The 15,464-nt window shown below is 31.7% G+C and overlaps 1 protein-coding gene across 3 annotated transcripts in view; it reads right to left on the bottom strand.

Moving 5' to 3' along the window:
• Nucleotides 1–512: 512 nt before the first annotated feature.
• The window catches only part of LOC143236680 (protein kinase C-binding protein NELL2-like), a 100,514-nt gene continuing 85,562 nt past the window's right edge, over nt 513–15,464 (bottom strand). For 2 of the 3 annotated variants that reach the window (XM_076475085.1, XM_076475086.1), the window contains exons 17-19: nt 14,711–14,964; nt 10,922–11,176; nt 513–2,085 (exon numbers count right to left, since the gene is read on the bottom strand). In XM_076475085.1, the coding sequence (XP_076331200.1) occupies nt 1,672–2,085; nt 10,922–11,176; nt 14,711–14,964 (923 nt within the window). In that variant the 3' untranslated portion in view covers nt 513–1,671. Of the gene's footprint in view, nt 2,086–5,634; nt 5,685–10,921; nt 11,177–14,710; nt 14,965–15,464 lie in introns of all 3 variants that reach the window. The other variant, XM_076475087.1, reaches the window with a different exon arrangement.

The following is a 15,464-nucleotide window of genomic DNA, read 5'->3' as shown; positions in this document are numbered from 1 at the left end:
AATATCATTTGTAAGGCTGATTTAGAATATGGCCTTAAAACTAATATAAATTTATCAAACTGACGAAATCTCATGGGATATCAATGGAACTATAAACGAAATTGTCATTAAAAGGGGCATTCTAAACTGTTGATTACATGTACTCTAATCATCATAAACTGTATGTTTTCTGGTGTATACTGATTTATGATACCAAGTACTTTTAGTCAATTTATTATAGAAGATTGTCTTAATTAATTTATAAGTTACTTTTTTAATTATTTTAGTTCTGCATGATCTAGGTATAAGTAACTGGCTAAATGTCCAAATTACCTTTAATACTTTTATATAACAATTTGTTGATAGAAACTTTATATTACAATATCAATATTTTCAGTAAGTTTCTATTCACTTCATGCTTAAAGAGGGTCATAACTTTCAAAAGTTTAACAGATAATAGCAATTATCTGTTCTTCATAGGTAATAGATTCAGCTTATTCAGTAAGGTCCAATACTAAATAACTCTTAAGATATTTTACTTGTTTGATAGATTTATTTCCTACCAGACAGTTAATAAAATACACAAAACTCATCAGGATAAGTTCCAGTTTGGAAAACTTTGAAATATTTTGAGATCACAAAACATTAAGACTGTGGAGTAAAGACCAATTAAACAATGTTCAGGAATAACTAATGAAACATATTTATGACTAGTAGAGACTTTGGATCAAAATAACATCTTCACTGTTTCAGAAAACAGTTATTTAGATCATATATATTCATACTCAAATCACCCTTTCCAAAAATACTGAAGCAACTTTTGGTTTTCATTTGATTCTTTTTTTTTTTTTTTTGGCAGTTATGTGCAGCATTCATTTCTCAAAGTACAACAAAGTACAATCCAATCTTATGCTTTTAAACTTTAAAATTCTACTTGCATCTATACACTAAAATATAACATAATTTACAATAACATGACTTTCATTTAACTAACAAGCATATATAGTACAATTCTGTTTCAAAGCAATAAATAATTAGGTACAACAGAGTGTAGCCATCACATGATTTATGTACAGAGCAGTTGTTAACCTAGCACACTTACACCCATGTACAAAACCAGCACATCATACATTTGTAAACTGTATGAAAACAGTCCCCTTCGGACAAAATGGTTCTCTTAACAAGTGAAAGCTTATAATGCACACAAGATGAGTGAGAATATTGAATGGCACACTATTTATAAAGTACAATACTGTTCTTTTAAAAACTGACTGTCATGGTGGACTCAAAGGAACACCTTTACAAGCTTATCTTCTGGTCCACATTTTTGTTTAAGGCAGTCATTCAAATCTAGCTTCTCTGTGATCCCAAACTTGAGAAGACAGGCTGAAACATAGAATACTTTCACTTTTTAAATATTCTTTTTAAAGTTCTTCTTGCAAAATCAAAGAATGCCAATTGAAAATATTTGGGCTGTTGACATGCTGTTAATTTTTTTATACTGTAGTCATCTTTGAGCTCATTGATGAATATTTTACAGCATTTGTCATCAGCACCTTTAGAAGAACACTGTTGCTGAGGTAGCTAACTGTGAATTTATCAAGTTTTTAAGAAGAATAAAGAAAACATTAACTTAAAAGATCTGCTAGTAAGCCTTTCTTTCATGTAAAAATCTTCAGGCCCTTCTATTTCTCAGCTTTCATCATCAGCAGCTGAAGAATACTCGGTTGCTGAGGTAGCTAACACTGAACTTCCAAACTTTTTCCCACTCTCGATACTGGGCCATTGGAAAGTTGGGAGAATATCTTCCATAACACCAGTGGCAAGATTTTCTAATGAAGACTCCGTGAGGTGCTCTTCCACCAAAGCAACCCTCTCTCCCATAGTGTTGTGCTCCGGTGAACTGGACATTGATCCTTCTGATGATCCCTCTTGGTCTTGAAATATCTCCAGATCCAATTTTGAGAAATCATGCAAGTTCTCCATTGTGTTACTTGGAAAGGTTCTTTCCTTAAGATTATCATGCAAGTCCTTATATGTGAAAAAATCAGAGTGGACAGTGTTGTTGCTACAAGAAGGAGTATATGTGCAGCAAAGTTGTCCATTCTGTTGACAAAAGCGAATAAAAAAGAATCAGTCTCATAAATTACAAAGCCACTAGAAACTGGAAGCAGAAATGTCTTAAGGCATTGTTTATAAATCATTGATGCTTTTTTAATGTTTAATAAGTTAATAAACTGTTAGAAGTTTAGTAAGTGACATCAGTGGCTAAAATGCTCACACAAAACTGTTTTTGTTCAGTAGTTAGGCTTTGTCACCTGCTACTTATGTTTAATATGTAGCTAGTATATAAAATCAATATCTCTCATTAGTTCCTCCTCAGATTTTTTTTCTTTTTACAAAGTATTATGTTAAATTATCATGGGTTATATTCAGTTAGTACTGAAAGAACTCATTTCTTTAATTAACCTTTCATCATGCAAATATTCAAAAAAGGCACTTAAGAAAACAAAAAAAATGTTGCTTATTTACTGAGTGCATAAACTTTTATAAAGAAGAATGCCTTATTGGGTTTATTTCAGAGAAAGCTTTAAAATTCTGTTATTTTAAATTATTCAGGAAACAAAAATCTATAATACCTACTAATTTATGGTGCACTTTCATATCACAACAGCTGTATAATTATTAAGTTTATAAAAGGAATTTAGTAGATTGGTCAAAACTTTTGCAGTGCAGATGACTAACCAAAGTGGATTGTATCATGGTTACATGGTGTATGAATTACAAGCTCTGTTATTACTTAAAGAACATGTGGATGATTCACAGCAGTGACTTATATCATGGTTACATAACCATTAAAAGTAATCCATTGTAGTGTAAGTATTATAAATTATGTGATATTTCTTTAATAAACTGTGGATGGTACAGAAAGGTGAATTCACCATTTAAGTATACTTAGTAGGATTGCAAAGTTTAACTGCTGTAACATTTCAATATATTAATAGAATGTAGACAGCACTGGTCAACACTAAGTGCCTTTTTTGAAAGTTATTTTTTAAAACATCAATGAAACAATCAAAACAATTCACAGCAACTGGTGATAAGCATTATTAGTATTTTCTACAGCTGGTAGTGCTAAATGAAACAAGGATATTCATATACTAACTTTGTTCAAATTTGTTCACCAAGATTATCATTTAGATTATTCATGCATGTTTTGCTTGTATTGAACAAATAATAATATGATACCAATCTTCTTACAATTCTTTCATATGAAAACAATTTATAGAAGATCAAGCTGTTAAAACTCTTTTTTTTTTCCAGCAGTTTCTACAAATGCCTATCAACATATAATGTTCATCAAATCCACTTGTCACTTTAATACAACTATGCTCAGTGATAAGATAAAACAAGCTATTAAAAGGTAAAATTCAAAGCTAAAACATACAGGATGTGAGGGCAAAGTGCAATTTAACTGAATAACACATAAAACAAGTACATCAATTGATTTAGGGAGTTTTGATCTTATATTACCAGAAAATAAAATTATTTCAAAAATCTCTTTATAAATATTTCATGATTACAATTTCAGAAAAACATTATATAATATTCAATACAGTGCATATTACTGAAATGTATGTATGTATGCAAGGTCTATTCTGTTTTCAATAATTAATAGCATACAGTTTGTTATGAGGAACAAATTTTATCATATGCATTTCATGTTATTAAATTTTTGCATTAAAAGAGCCAAAAAATGTGTTTATAATCTTATTCAAATGATGATATGTGCATTGTTAGTTTCTTCTATAGTCCTAAAGATAGAGGCAATCTATAGCAAAAGGTATGCAACCTAAAAAACAGCAGCCATGGGACATGTACACATTTTCACTTTTTTTTTATGTTTATAAGTTTCACATAAACACAAAATTCCATCTATTTTACTTATTAGTTATCATCATGTTAGTTTTAATAAATGAATATGAACAGTTGAACTCTTTCTAGTAATATATTATCACAGCTCCCAAGCATCAGAAACATGAAGCATGCCATGCATGATATAAACAAAAACACATTTTAACATATAACACAATCATGCCTTATAGGTTTGTAAAATATAACACAAGAAAAGTGCTGAAAACAAAAAAATGTTCACTTTGATATAGTGTTCCACAATTTTCCAGGATTTGTTTAAATCAACCAAGGTAACTAAAAATATTCAAATAAGTATAAATTCTTCTATTTTACCCCATTAGATAACTTTTGGATTTTTGTACATTTTTATTACAATTTTTGACTATAGAATGTACTATTACTTCCAAACAAATAGTCTTATTATACTGTATATCTATGTAGATGTGGAAATGGCAAAATGTTAAAAAGAAATTTTTAATATTTATAAATTTAAATACAATACTTAATACTGTGCTTAAATTTTGACATATTTGCAAATTACTGGTTTAAGAAAACAAATTATTTTTCTTAATTATTCTTATTTTTTGTTTGTTTTGTATTTGTTTTTTTGAATTTTGTACAAAGCTACAAGAGGGCTATCTGCACTAGCCGCCCCTAATTTAGTAGTGTAAGACTAGAGGAAAGGCAGCTAGTCATCACCACCCATCACCAACTCTTGGGCTACTCTTTTACCAACGAATAGTGGGATTGACCATCACATTATATCACCCTCACAGCTGAAAGGGTGAGCATGTTTGGAGTGACGGGGATTCGACCCTGCCATCTGGCCAAACCTGGCACATAGTTTTGTTTTGTACTCATCATTTTCAGATGATGTAGTTTTCTTGGCCAAAATACGATTCTTGTTTATTCTATCTTGCCCTCTTTCAATTTTACTCTTTTCAATAGAAGTATTTATCAACAATGATTACATCATTTAGGAAAGAAAAACTATTAGGTTGACATATTATTAATGTTCTGTATGAAAGATATAGTTACAAAAATTGTGGCAGAATTCTAAGATATACACTCTTTATCCTTGCATAATATAATACCAACCAGAGCTTTGAAGTGCAATCAGTAGGGTTGTGAAATTGCATTAAAGTTGATGTTAGATGCTGCAATTTGTGGATCATTCGTGAAAGTATTTATTTTAATTTAAATTTAAGTTACAGGTAGTTTTCTTTACAAGTAAGTTTGCATTGAAACTATATACTTGTGTGTAAATAATATTTAATTTTTGAATAAATAACAGAGTGAAACTTTCTCCTCATAAGCAAGATGATGAGCCACAAGCTGCACTTGTCCAGTCAACATGTACGTGCAAACATGATACTTGAAAGCTGAAAATACATTTTTTTTATTATGGTTAAGTTTGTGAATATTTGTATATCATTGTAACAGCTTTATTTTTTCAACCCTTACCAATAGCTGTAGCCATGGTAACATGTTCCTGAGAAGGAACTTACAAAAATTTGTCAGTTGTCTTATTTTGCTCACCAAGACATTTCCATGACTGCATATACTGGTTATAATTGATATAAAAGGTTATTTTTTTGAATCAAGCAAAAATCTACAGCTTGAGGATTACTATTTCAGTTTATTCAGTGGAACACTAATATCAAGATGGAAAAAATAAAATAAAACTAGAAGTGCTTCCTCAGGTGCATATATCTGTGAAATAAAAAATGTTCTTTTTACCGATGGAAACTATAACCCCTATTTCTCACAGAGTGTTCACAGTGTGGAACCTGTAATAAGGTAGTTGTGAAGAAATGTTTAAACAGTTAGTAGAAATTTTTTGCACAAATTCACACACACACATACACAATTTTATTTTGACTATCTGTAGCTAATTAAAAAAGGAAGAATGAAGGGATATTTTATTAATCTATTTGTAATCCATCATTCAAAAAAATATAACATCGTAATAGCAAAATAATAAGTATTTATTTAAGATAAATGAAATGCTTTAAGCAGATTATTAAAAATTCCTAATATCAATATTAATTTTATTAATTTGAATTTGTATTACAATACAAAAGATAAAAATTAAATTTTCAAACTGTAAGCTCCCTTTACTGATTCTTTTATTTGTCAAACTCTAAAAAAGATACAAAATATTGATTAATCACTAATTAACTCTGTTACTTACATTTGCTTAATACAAAATAGGTTAGTAATAGTTGAATATATTAGTTTTACAGGTAAATAATACAATACTAATTATTTATAACAGATCTTGTTTTGTTTTTTATTAACTTTAAGTTAAATTATTTAAGAGAATTTGGAAGTAAATTTGTAACTTGGGTAACATTTATAAGGTTGCACCATAATATTCTAGTAAAAATACAGTGGTACCTCGGTTCTCGAACTTAATCCATTCCAGAAAACTGTTCAAAAACCGAATCAATTTTTCCCGTAAGAAATACTGTACAATTAAATTAATCCATTACAGATGTTCAAAAATTATGCATTATGAAGCATTTTAAGTAAAAATATTGCTTATTTATACCTGTATAATAATACTTACATGCATAAAGTCAACCACAAAAACTATAAAGATAATAAAAAACAATAAATGAAAATTTAACTGCACTTTACCTGTGCTGAGGAGAGCTGATGGCGTAAGTGAAAGGTGGTGAGGAACGTGGAGAGTAGGAGGGTTATTATTGTTTGGAAGGGGACTCACCTTCCATAAAAACGTCAGGTAACTCTCCTTCTGGGGTTCTTTCTCTTTTCTGTCTCTTTGCACTGCTACAACCTGCTTAAGACTCACTGGACCTATTTCTCACTAAAAACTTGTCTTATGAGGTTTGTTTCAGCCTGCATTTTAAAATGTTTCTGAAGTAAGACATGGCAATGTCATTGAAAGGGTTTATGCTGCAGTTTCCTACAGCTTTGTCAGGGTGAAAATTTCCACAAAACTTTGTAAGTCTCCTCATTTTCCACACATTTCCTTGATCAGTGAACTGGGAACATCCTCCCTTCCCTCCTCCTCATCTGAAGACACTTCCTCAGTTGCCTTCTGTTGCTGCTCCTTCTGAAGGTCTTGGAGTTCTTCCGTGTTGAGCTCAGTGTTGTGGTCTTCCACCAACTCCTCCACATCATCACCACTTACATTCAAGCTCATACACTTGCCTAGTGAGACAATATCCTCGACAACAGGCTCAGCCTCAAAGCCTTCAAAGTCTCTATCTGCTACTGAGTCTGGCCACAATTTCTTCCAGGCTGAGTTCATGATCCTCAAAGACACTTCCCTCCAGGCTTTGTCTATGATCCTCAAGCAATGGATGATATTAAAGTGATTTTTCCAGAACTCTCTGAGGGTTAACTCTGTGTCAGAGGTGACTTCAAAGCACCTTTGAAAGAGTGCTTTGGTGTAGAGTTTCTTAAAGTTCGATATGATCTGCTGGTCCATGGGCTGAATGAGAAGAGTCATGTTAGAGGGCAAGAGCTTCACCGTAATAAAACTGTACTCCTCCATCAACCCATCCTCCAAGCCTGGTCGGTGAGCAGGTGCATTGTCCATCATAAGAAGGGCCGTGAGTGGCAACTATTTTTCCGTGAGGTAATTCTTTACACTTGGGGCAAACACTTCATGGACCCACTCCATAAACAATTGCCTGGTTACCCATGCTTTACTATTAGCCCTCCACATAACATTTAGTTTACTTTTCAGGACATTATTTTTCTTAAAAACCCTTAGGTTCTCAGAATGGTACACAAGCAAAGGCTTAAGTTTTAAGTCCCCACTTGCATTACTACATAACAATAGAGCTAGCTTGTCCTTCATTGGCTTGTGTCCTAGCAGTGACACAATATGTTTGAAAACCGAATTGTTCAAGAAGGGAGTTGTTTGAGAACCGAGGTACCACTGTATATGCATTTTCATGAAAACTAAATAAAATGTAACTAATCTTGAAACATTACTTTTTCTTACTAGGTATATTATTATATTGATAATCTTGAAAAATAGCTTTTTCTACTTGGTGGTATAATTGCATTGTGCCTGCATGTTAATAATTAGACAATAAAAGCTTAAGAAATGTATTCTAAAAATGGCTGGTATGGGTATTAAAACTTTAATTAAAATAAAGAAAAACGTTCTAACCTTTTTAGGTCATCTTCAGGTTAAGATAACCTAAAGAGGTAAAAAATGTTATTCTGTGCTTTATTTCAATTGAAGTTTTAATACTCCTACCAGCCATCTTTAGAACACATTTTGATTTCAAGTGGGTTTTCTCATCATCATGAAGAACACAAGAACTTCTGAAATTCAGTAACATGACAAGAAAAAGACAAACACAAACTATATAGATGTGTTACAAAATGTTTTTGTAATTTCACAAACATAGTATAAATTTGTTAGAATATTAAAAGAAAAGGGAACATGGGATAGTAATGTTATAGATAAAGATTAAGTAAAAGTACATTTATCTGGTTAGTAACTAAAGTAGCAACAAATTTGTGTATCCAAAATAAATATGTATTGAAGCATACTTTAAATACTTCAAGAGGATATACAAATTTAATATTTTAGGATACATTTACAAAACTCCAAAAAAAATCAGTTAAACAAAAACTATAATATTCTTCCCAATAAGAAATGCCAGTATACAACCACTTATGAACAGAATTTAAAATATTTGAATAAAACACTTCTGTAGGTAACTCAAGATCTAAAAGAAATTCACTGAAAACAGATGAAATATGTAACATGTTACACATGAAATAAAAAATGTTAGAAACCATGTCAATGAGAATTAAAGTAGATAAAACTATAATGTAGCATCTTCTATTCCTCTTAACTACAAATTTTTCAATAACACTTAAACCAGTTAAACTGTTTGTTTGTTTTTTGAATTTCATGCAAAGCTACATGTGTGCTATCTGCACTAGCTGTCCCTACTTTAGCACTGTAAGACTAGAGGAAAGGCAGCTAGTCATCACCATCCACCGCCAACTCTTGGGCTACTCTTTTACCAACAAATAGTGGGATTGACCTTAACATATATAATGCCCCCACAGCTGAAAGGGCAAGCATGTTTGGTGTGACAGAGATTCAAACCTGCAACCCTCAGATTATAAGTCAAATGCCTTAACACACCTGGCCATGCCAGGCCAGTTAAACTGTTCTGATTGTATGTTTGTACAAAGTTCTAACCTAATATCTATACAAAATATAATTATTATTTGCAAGTCCACACAATCAGTAACTTAGCTTAAAAAGTGTCCATAGTTTTAATGCACAACTAAATACTGAATCATTCCTTTGAGAAAGCCACAGTATATCATCACATCACAATTAATCACTATATAAATTACACATTTTTGGATGCTTATACCTTTCATATATTAATTTCTGTTGAGAAATATTAATTGCTTGACTAAAATTTGTTTGATGATATTAATACATTCAAGAGGAGTGCCATCTATCTGGAACTAGAACCTTGCTAACACATTTGGTCAAGTCATTCATGATGTTAGAAAAACACATAGGTTTAAAAGCCTTAACAGAAATGAATAAAAAACCCCATAACCTGAGCACTTTTGAAAGGTGGACCTTTCTTCTTCAGGGGCATTTGGTAAGGTATTAGGCAAAGAACACTAGTGTGAGCCATTGATCATAATTTTAAACTTAGTTATGTTAGAGTTAACAGCACTTAATTCATTATGCTACACATAACACATCCTGATATTAACAAAACATATAGTTTCAAAAGCTTAAGCCAGCAATGTAATAACTTGTACAGTATACTATTTAGGCCAAACTCTGAACCATATATGTATATAGATAATTTGTTATCACCTAAACACCTTTAATGGTCCTCAGGGCTTTAATTATAACTAGTGAGAACTGTGACTTGACCCTACAGCCTTAAGCCAACCTTGGTGCTCTGTGATCAATGATCTACCAATTCAACAACTGGGACTCAAAGTCTTAATTAAACAATTTCCTTACTAGAGAAAGTTGTAGGTATTACATGACATTTAAGGGTAACAAGGGGTTTCTTGGTCCATCAAACCTGTCCCATTTACTAAACTAACCTTAAAAGAAAGCAAATGAAACTAAAATCCACCCCCATCACTAAAATATTTATGAGGTCTTTCTTTGAATGCACTTAAATTTACTGCATTCACCACACCTGAAACTGACTTATTCCAAATATCAACCACTTAAACAAAAAAACTGTCTTAGCTGAAGATGAATCCTATTCTGTTAAAATGAGTCCCCTAGTCCTACTATTCTTCCTACTAAGTATGAAAACAGATGATGCACCAACACCATCAATTCCCTTAACAATCTTTAAAAAAATTCAGATCCCTTTATCTTTTATTTTCCTAGAAGTAAACAATTTCATAGATTTTAATCTGTCCTCATATGACAACCTTTCCACCCCAGTTGTTCCTCAGTGGGGTAGCAGTAAATCTATGGACTTAACATTAGTAAAATCTAGGGTTCAATTCTCCAGTGGACATAGCAGATAGTTCAATATGGCTTGGTTCTAAGAAAAAAAACAATCTCATTTATTATCTTGGTGGACTTCCTAGTAGTAGTGTATTGAAATACTGATTAGTTTTCTAAGGATAACTTCAGCTTTTTGTCTAGCTTGTAGATGATGTTCCAGACTCTGTACTAAGTCCTTCATCAGGTAAGCATGGGACTCAAATCAGTCTTCAAACTAGACAGAAGGCATGAAGAGTCCAGAGGAAATCATTCAACTAGACAATTTTCCATCCTGGCTGTCTCTCATGGAGTAAGTGTAAATATTTCCTGCTATACAAATATTATAATTTATAATTTGAAAATAAATATTTAATGTCACAGTTTATGAGCTAATTTTAAACTCTTAATAATAGAAAACTTACATCTATGGTTAAGTTGCTATAAGAGAATGAATATCACAGTTCTTGTATCACATCTCACATGTCCAAATTACAGCTATATCATTAAATACAGAATAAAAAAAGATTAAGTATATACCTTACAAGTACAAGATGTACATGGATCTTCACTAACAGGGACACGGTCCCCATAGCGATACATAAGACCTCTGTAAAAACACCCCTGGCCAGCTTGAAGGTTTGAAGTAACATTGCCACTGACCTCATCACTAGTGAAAGTCTGAGAGTTGCAGGGATCACCTTCACAACGATGACAACAGTCACCAGGCTGACGAGTTGGTTTTTCACACATGACCGGTGGGCATTCAATTGGCCAGCAATCTACTTCTCCATACTGACATAATAAATCATTTTAAAATAATAAGAAACTTTTTTACTGTTGAAGTATAGATAAATTAAAATAGTTTTTACATGACTTCAAAGATCAAAACTAATTAACTATATACATTAATAATGATGTTAGATTAATAGCATAACAAAAATAACTTGGTTTGTAGTAAAGACAAGAATGTGCAAGACATATGATAGGTTTAACTTGGCCACTTTGGACTATCTACTGTGTCCACTGTGAGGAATCAAACCCTGAATTTTAACATAAGTCTGTAAGTCTACTGCTGTCACATTCCAAGACCTCAAAATTGCAGTTCTCAGCTAGTGATGATGTGAAATATCTTGTATATAATTTGAACAAATGCATTTCATATCATCATAAAGTATGTATGTATGTTTGGAATTAAGCACAAAGCTACACAATGGACTATCTGTGCTCTGCCCACCATGGTCATCAAAACCTGGTTTTTAGTGGTGTGAGCCCAGAGAAATACCACTGCACCACTGAAGGCTCATGATAAAGCAAAATAAAGAAACTAGAAAGCTAAATGTAACTGGAAAAATGTAAAAAGGTATACATGTAAATAAAAATTAGAATATGAAGTAAATGATCATACTTTAGTCTAGAGCCAAGAATGACTCCCTAACAGTGGTCTAAAACAAAGTGTAGCAAGTACTATCTTGTTAGATATTTATACTGACTTAATTAGTATGAAATTATTTATATTCTCATTCTTATATATTTATTTCTTGTAACTGCAATTTTGGATTTTATATCATTGCAAAGAACACACCTGATTAATGAAATTTTTACTCTATTATCACAGTATTTTTGTTTACTATCATTATGTTTTATTATAAACAGAAAAGCTAGTTTACATGTTACTAAAATCAGTTTGGAACTGTTATCATACCTAATTTATTATTTCTAGCATACAACATATTATTTTTAAATAACTATTACTTGAATGAGGTCTAACAGGAAGTTTTCTGCAGAACAAAACTGAGTCTTAGCATTTTAAAGTTAATTGACTTCTCCATTCTCTGCATATCTAGAATGAGACATGATTATATGTTTGTAAAAACAATACAAAGTTGTTTCAAAAAGTACTGCATGGACCACTAATGATTCAGCAGTAAACATATGTCTTTATAATGATAAAGCAGTGGACATAGGTGAAATCGCCCATTGTGTGACTTTGCACTTAACCAAGACATAGTAGTAGTTCAAGACCAATGTTGCACATTAGAGGTGCATCAAAAGGATTGACAGGTATGTCTTACAATAACTGTATGAAGATTCTGAAGCATGACTAAAAACATTGTCATAATTCAGTTGTGCAGAACTCAAAGTGCACTGATAAAAATCTCTTCTCGAAAATATGCTTTATTGTATTATTACTTTAGAATAAAACTTGATGTCTGAAGCAACTTTACATCTTCATGTTACCAGGAAGTGAAACTTGACATTCAAAGCAACTATATTTGTATGCAGATTAGCTGGTAATGAAACTTGAAAACAAAAACAACTCTCTTTTTTTTTCATCTACTAACAACCAGGAAATGTATCTCTGAAATAACTTTCTTCAGATTAACTGAATAGAATGTTGAATCAGATATCTGAAGAGGTTCAATTTATCTGAAGATTACCAGAAAGTTAAACTTGATATTTGAAGCAGCTCTCTTTACCTGCAAGTTTTTGATATCTGAAGTAACACTTTTCATTTGTAAGCTACCACAAAGTGACACTTGCTATCTGAAGTCATTCTTTTCATACACGTTACCATGAAATGAAACTTGATATTCAAGCAGTACTTTGATCTGCAAGTTACCAGTATATTCTTGTAAAAATGATGAAGTCTTCAGAAACTTATTTTGCACTAGAAGTAAATTTTATAATAATCTTTTACCTCAAATAATAATAACTGCTTTTTAATACAGTCATTCACACAAATAAAACTTAAACCTGGGATACAGATCAGGGATGGCTCATGAACTTTGCTGGGAGTGAAAGGTGAGAAGCTGTTTTTTGACCAAGTCATAATCCTTTTGAGAATTTTGCTTCCTTTATTGGGTCCAGGAGTACCTTTGTTTATAGCCCAAAGGAAATGGAGGTTTGCATCTACCAAACCCCTTGGATTCTCCAGTGATGATTTATTTCCAGCTACTGTCAACCAGATAGTCTTTTCGATTTTTTCTGCAGGCCATCCCTTCAGATATCTAACATGAATGAAACAGGCACTCGCAAGTTTTGTACCTTTTCAATGCTGCATATACTTGTTGATGGGATATGCCAAATTTATTTGTAAGAAATCAGAATATTGGTTAAAGTATCATACATGGTAATAACCTTCAAGAAGTCATTTTGATGACATTTTGACCTTCATACTGGACGGTCTATTTGTTTGTTTTGAATTTCACGTAAAGCTACACAAGAGATATCTGTGCCGTTTTAATGACATTCTAATCTTCATGCTGGACAGATCAAGCATTCCTATTGTTTTAGAAAATTTGAATTATGCTTTTAAAATTTACAGTCCTTTGCTTTTGCATCTTTTACTATTATTGAAAAAAAAACCACAACCTTCCTGAGAATGAGTATTGTACATTACAAGGACTAGCTGAAATCTTCCGTTTTTTACTCAGTATTGACAATGTGCCATCCAGAGTCGTAAAAACAACAACTACATGTGAAGGTTGCTCATAAAATGTTTCCAAATAACCCACCATATCATCTCATCCAGTGAATTAAAATTAAAAACACTAGAAATAATAGTAAAATTCATCAGTTAACTGAATGAAAACTTTACAATCATACTTATCCCATTTTGCATATAAAATAGAATTATTACTCAAGAGATCAGTTTTCTGAGTTAAATGTTTCTATGCACTAAGGTTAAGCAATATTTAAGTCTACTCAATGCTTTAAATATAAAAATCACAGGTGATAAGTGTCCATCACATAGGTAAATATTAAATACTGGAGAATGAGACTGATATCTACATTCTTAATAGTTTATGTATTTCAGCAGACTCATGCCTATGGCTTTAATAAAGGACAAAATCATCTAAAACATACCATATGAACTAGTACAAAGCACTATAAAGGTGAGCTATTATAACTTAAGAACTTATTTATGAGCAGCACAGTTATAATAGAGATGTTCTTGTGCACAAAGATACCAGTTACTAGTTAGAATAACTGTTTTGTAACATTCTTACAATATGACGTACCTAAAGTCTTGTCTAGAACTGATAAAGTGAGTATTAAAATGTTATAAACTGTGTTTCATGACTGCAGAGTTGGCAACAACAAATATTATGTTTTCTATTTTCTGTTACCAGAATTAAACTATAAATGATGTCAAATGTAACTTAAAAACTAGTATGCCAAATAATGATGAAAATTATGTTATAAAAATATAATAAAATGAAGTAAAAGAATCCACTATTTCCTCGCTTAAGGTGCTTATAATTATCTCAGTAAATACTCAAAGTTTGTGATACGTAAAATAGTGTGAAGAATGAATTAACTTACTAAGCATTCACACACTTGACACTGATAAATCCACTGTTCTCCATTACTAAATTTTCTAGCAACCTCCTGGTGTTGACAGTACGAGGATTGGTCACACTTTGGACAGCAGTCTAGGTTTATGTTAGGCTTGTTACAGTCACACTCAAGCTTGTTGCAGGTAACTACACCATTTGTGCACATGCACCGAGAACATACATCACTTTCAGAAAACCAGGCATCTCCATTAGCTCTCTCTGTCCCATGATGTATGCAACCTGCCAAAGAGTGATATAATCTGTGAACTCTTCAAAAACTGGTTAAATAAGTGTATAAAAGTATAAAGTTGATACTACCAAAATTGACGGTCTCAAGGTTTGACAAAGAGCATTTGTTCAAAAATTGCAACATAAAAGATTTTAATAAGTTTAATTTTGCCATGTACATATTATTTAAACTACACAGATATATGTGTGAAAACTTCCTATCACATATTCATGTTGAAACATCATTCAACCTTTTAAAGATGGAAATTTGGTTACAAAATGTATAATATAATTTTAACATTAACTTACTTTTTGAAGTGCAAAATTCCTTAACTTGGCTATGGGAATTAGAGTAAAAAGTCAGTTTAATTAAAGTCAGATATAATGATCAAAGACTGAAAAGACCAAGTGTGAAAAGCACAACAAAAATAAAGGAGGCAACATTATATTAGAAAATATTGATTTTGTTTAGATTGAGTTAAAAATGCTCTATTGCAACTAAACCTAAACAC

Source organism: Tachypleus tridentatus, chromosome 13, assembly GCF_004210375.1.
Source record: "Tachypleus tridentatus isolate NWPU-2018 chromosome 13, ASM421037v1, whole genome shotgun sequence".
Lineage (NCBI taxonomy): Eukaryota > Metazoa > Arthropoda > Merostomata > Xiphosura > Limulidae > Tachypleus > Tachypleus tridentatus.
Note: the sequence above shows the minus strand (reverse complement) of the source record. Positions and strands in the feature narration are given on the sequence as shown.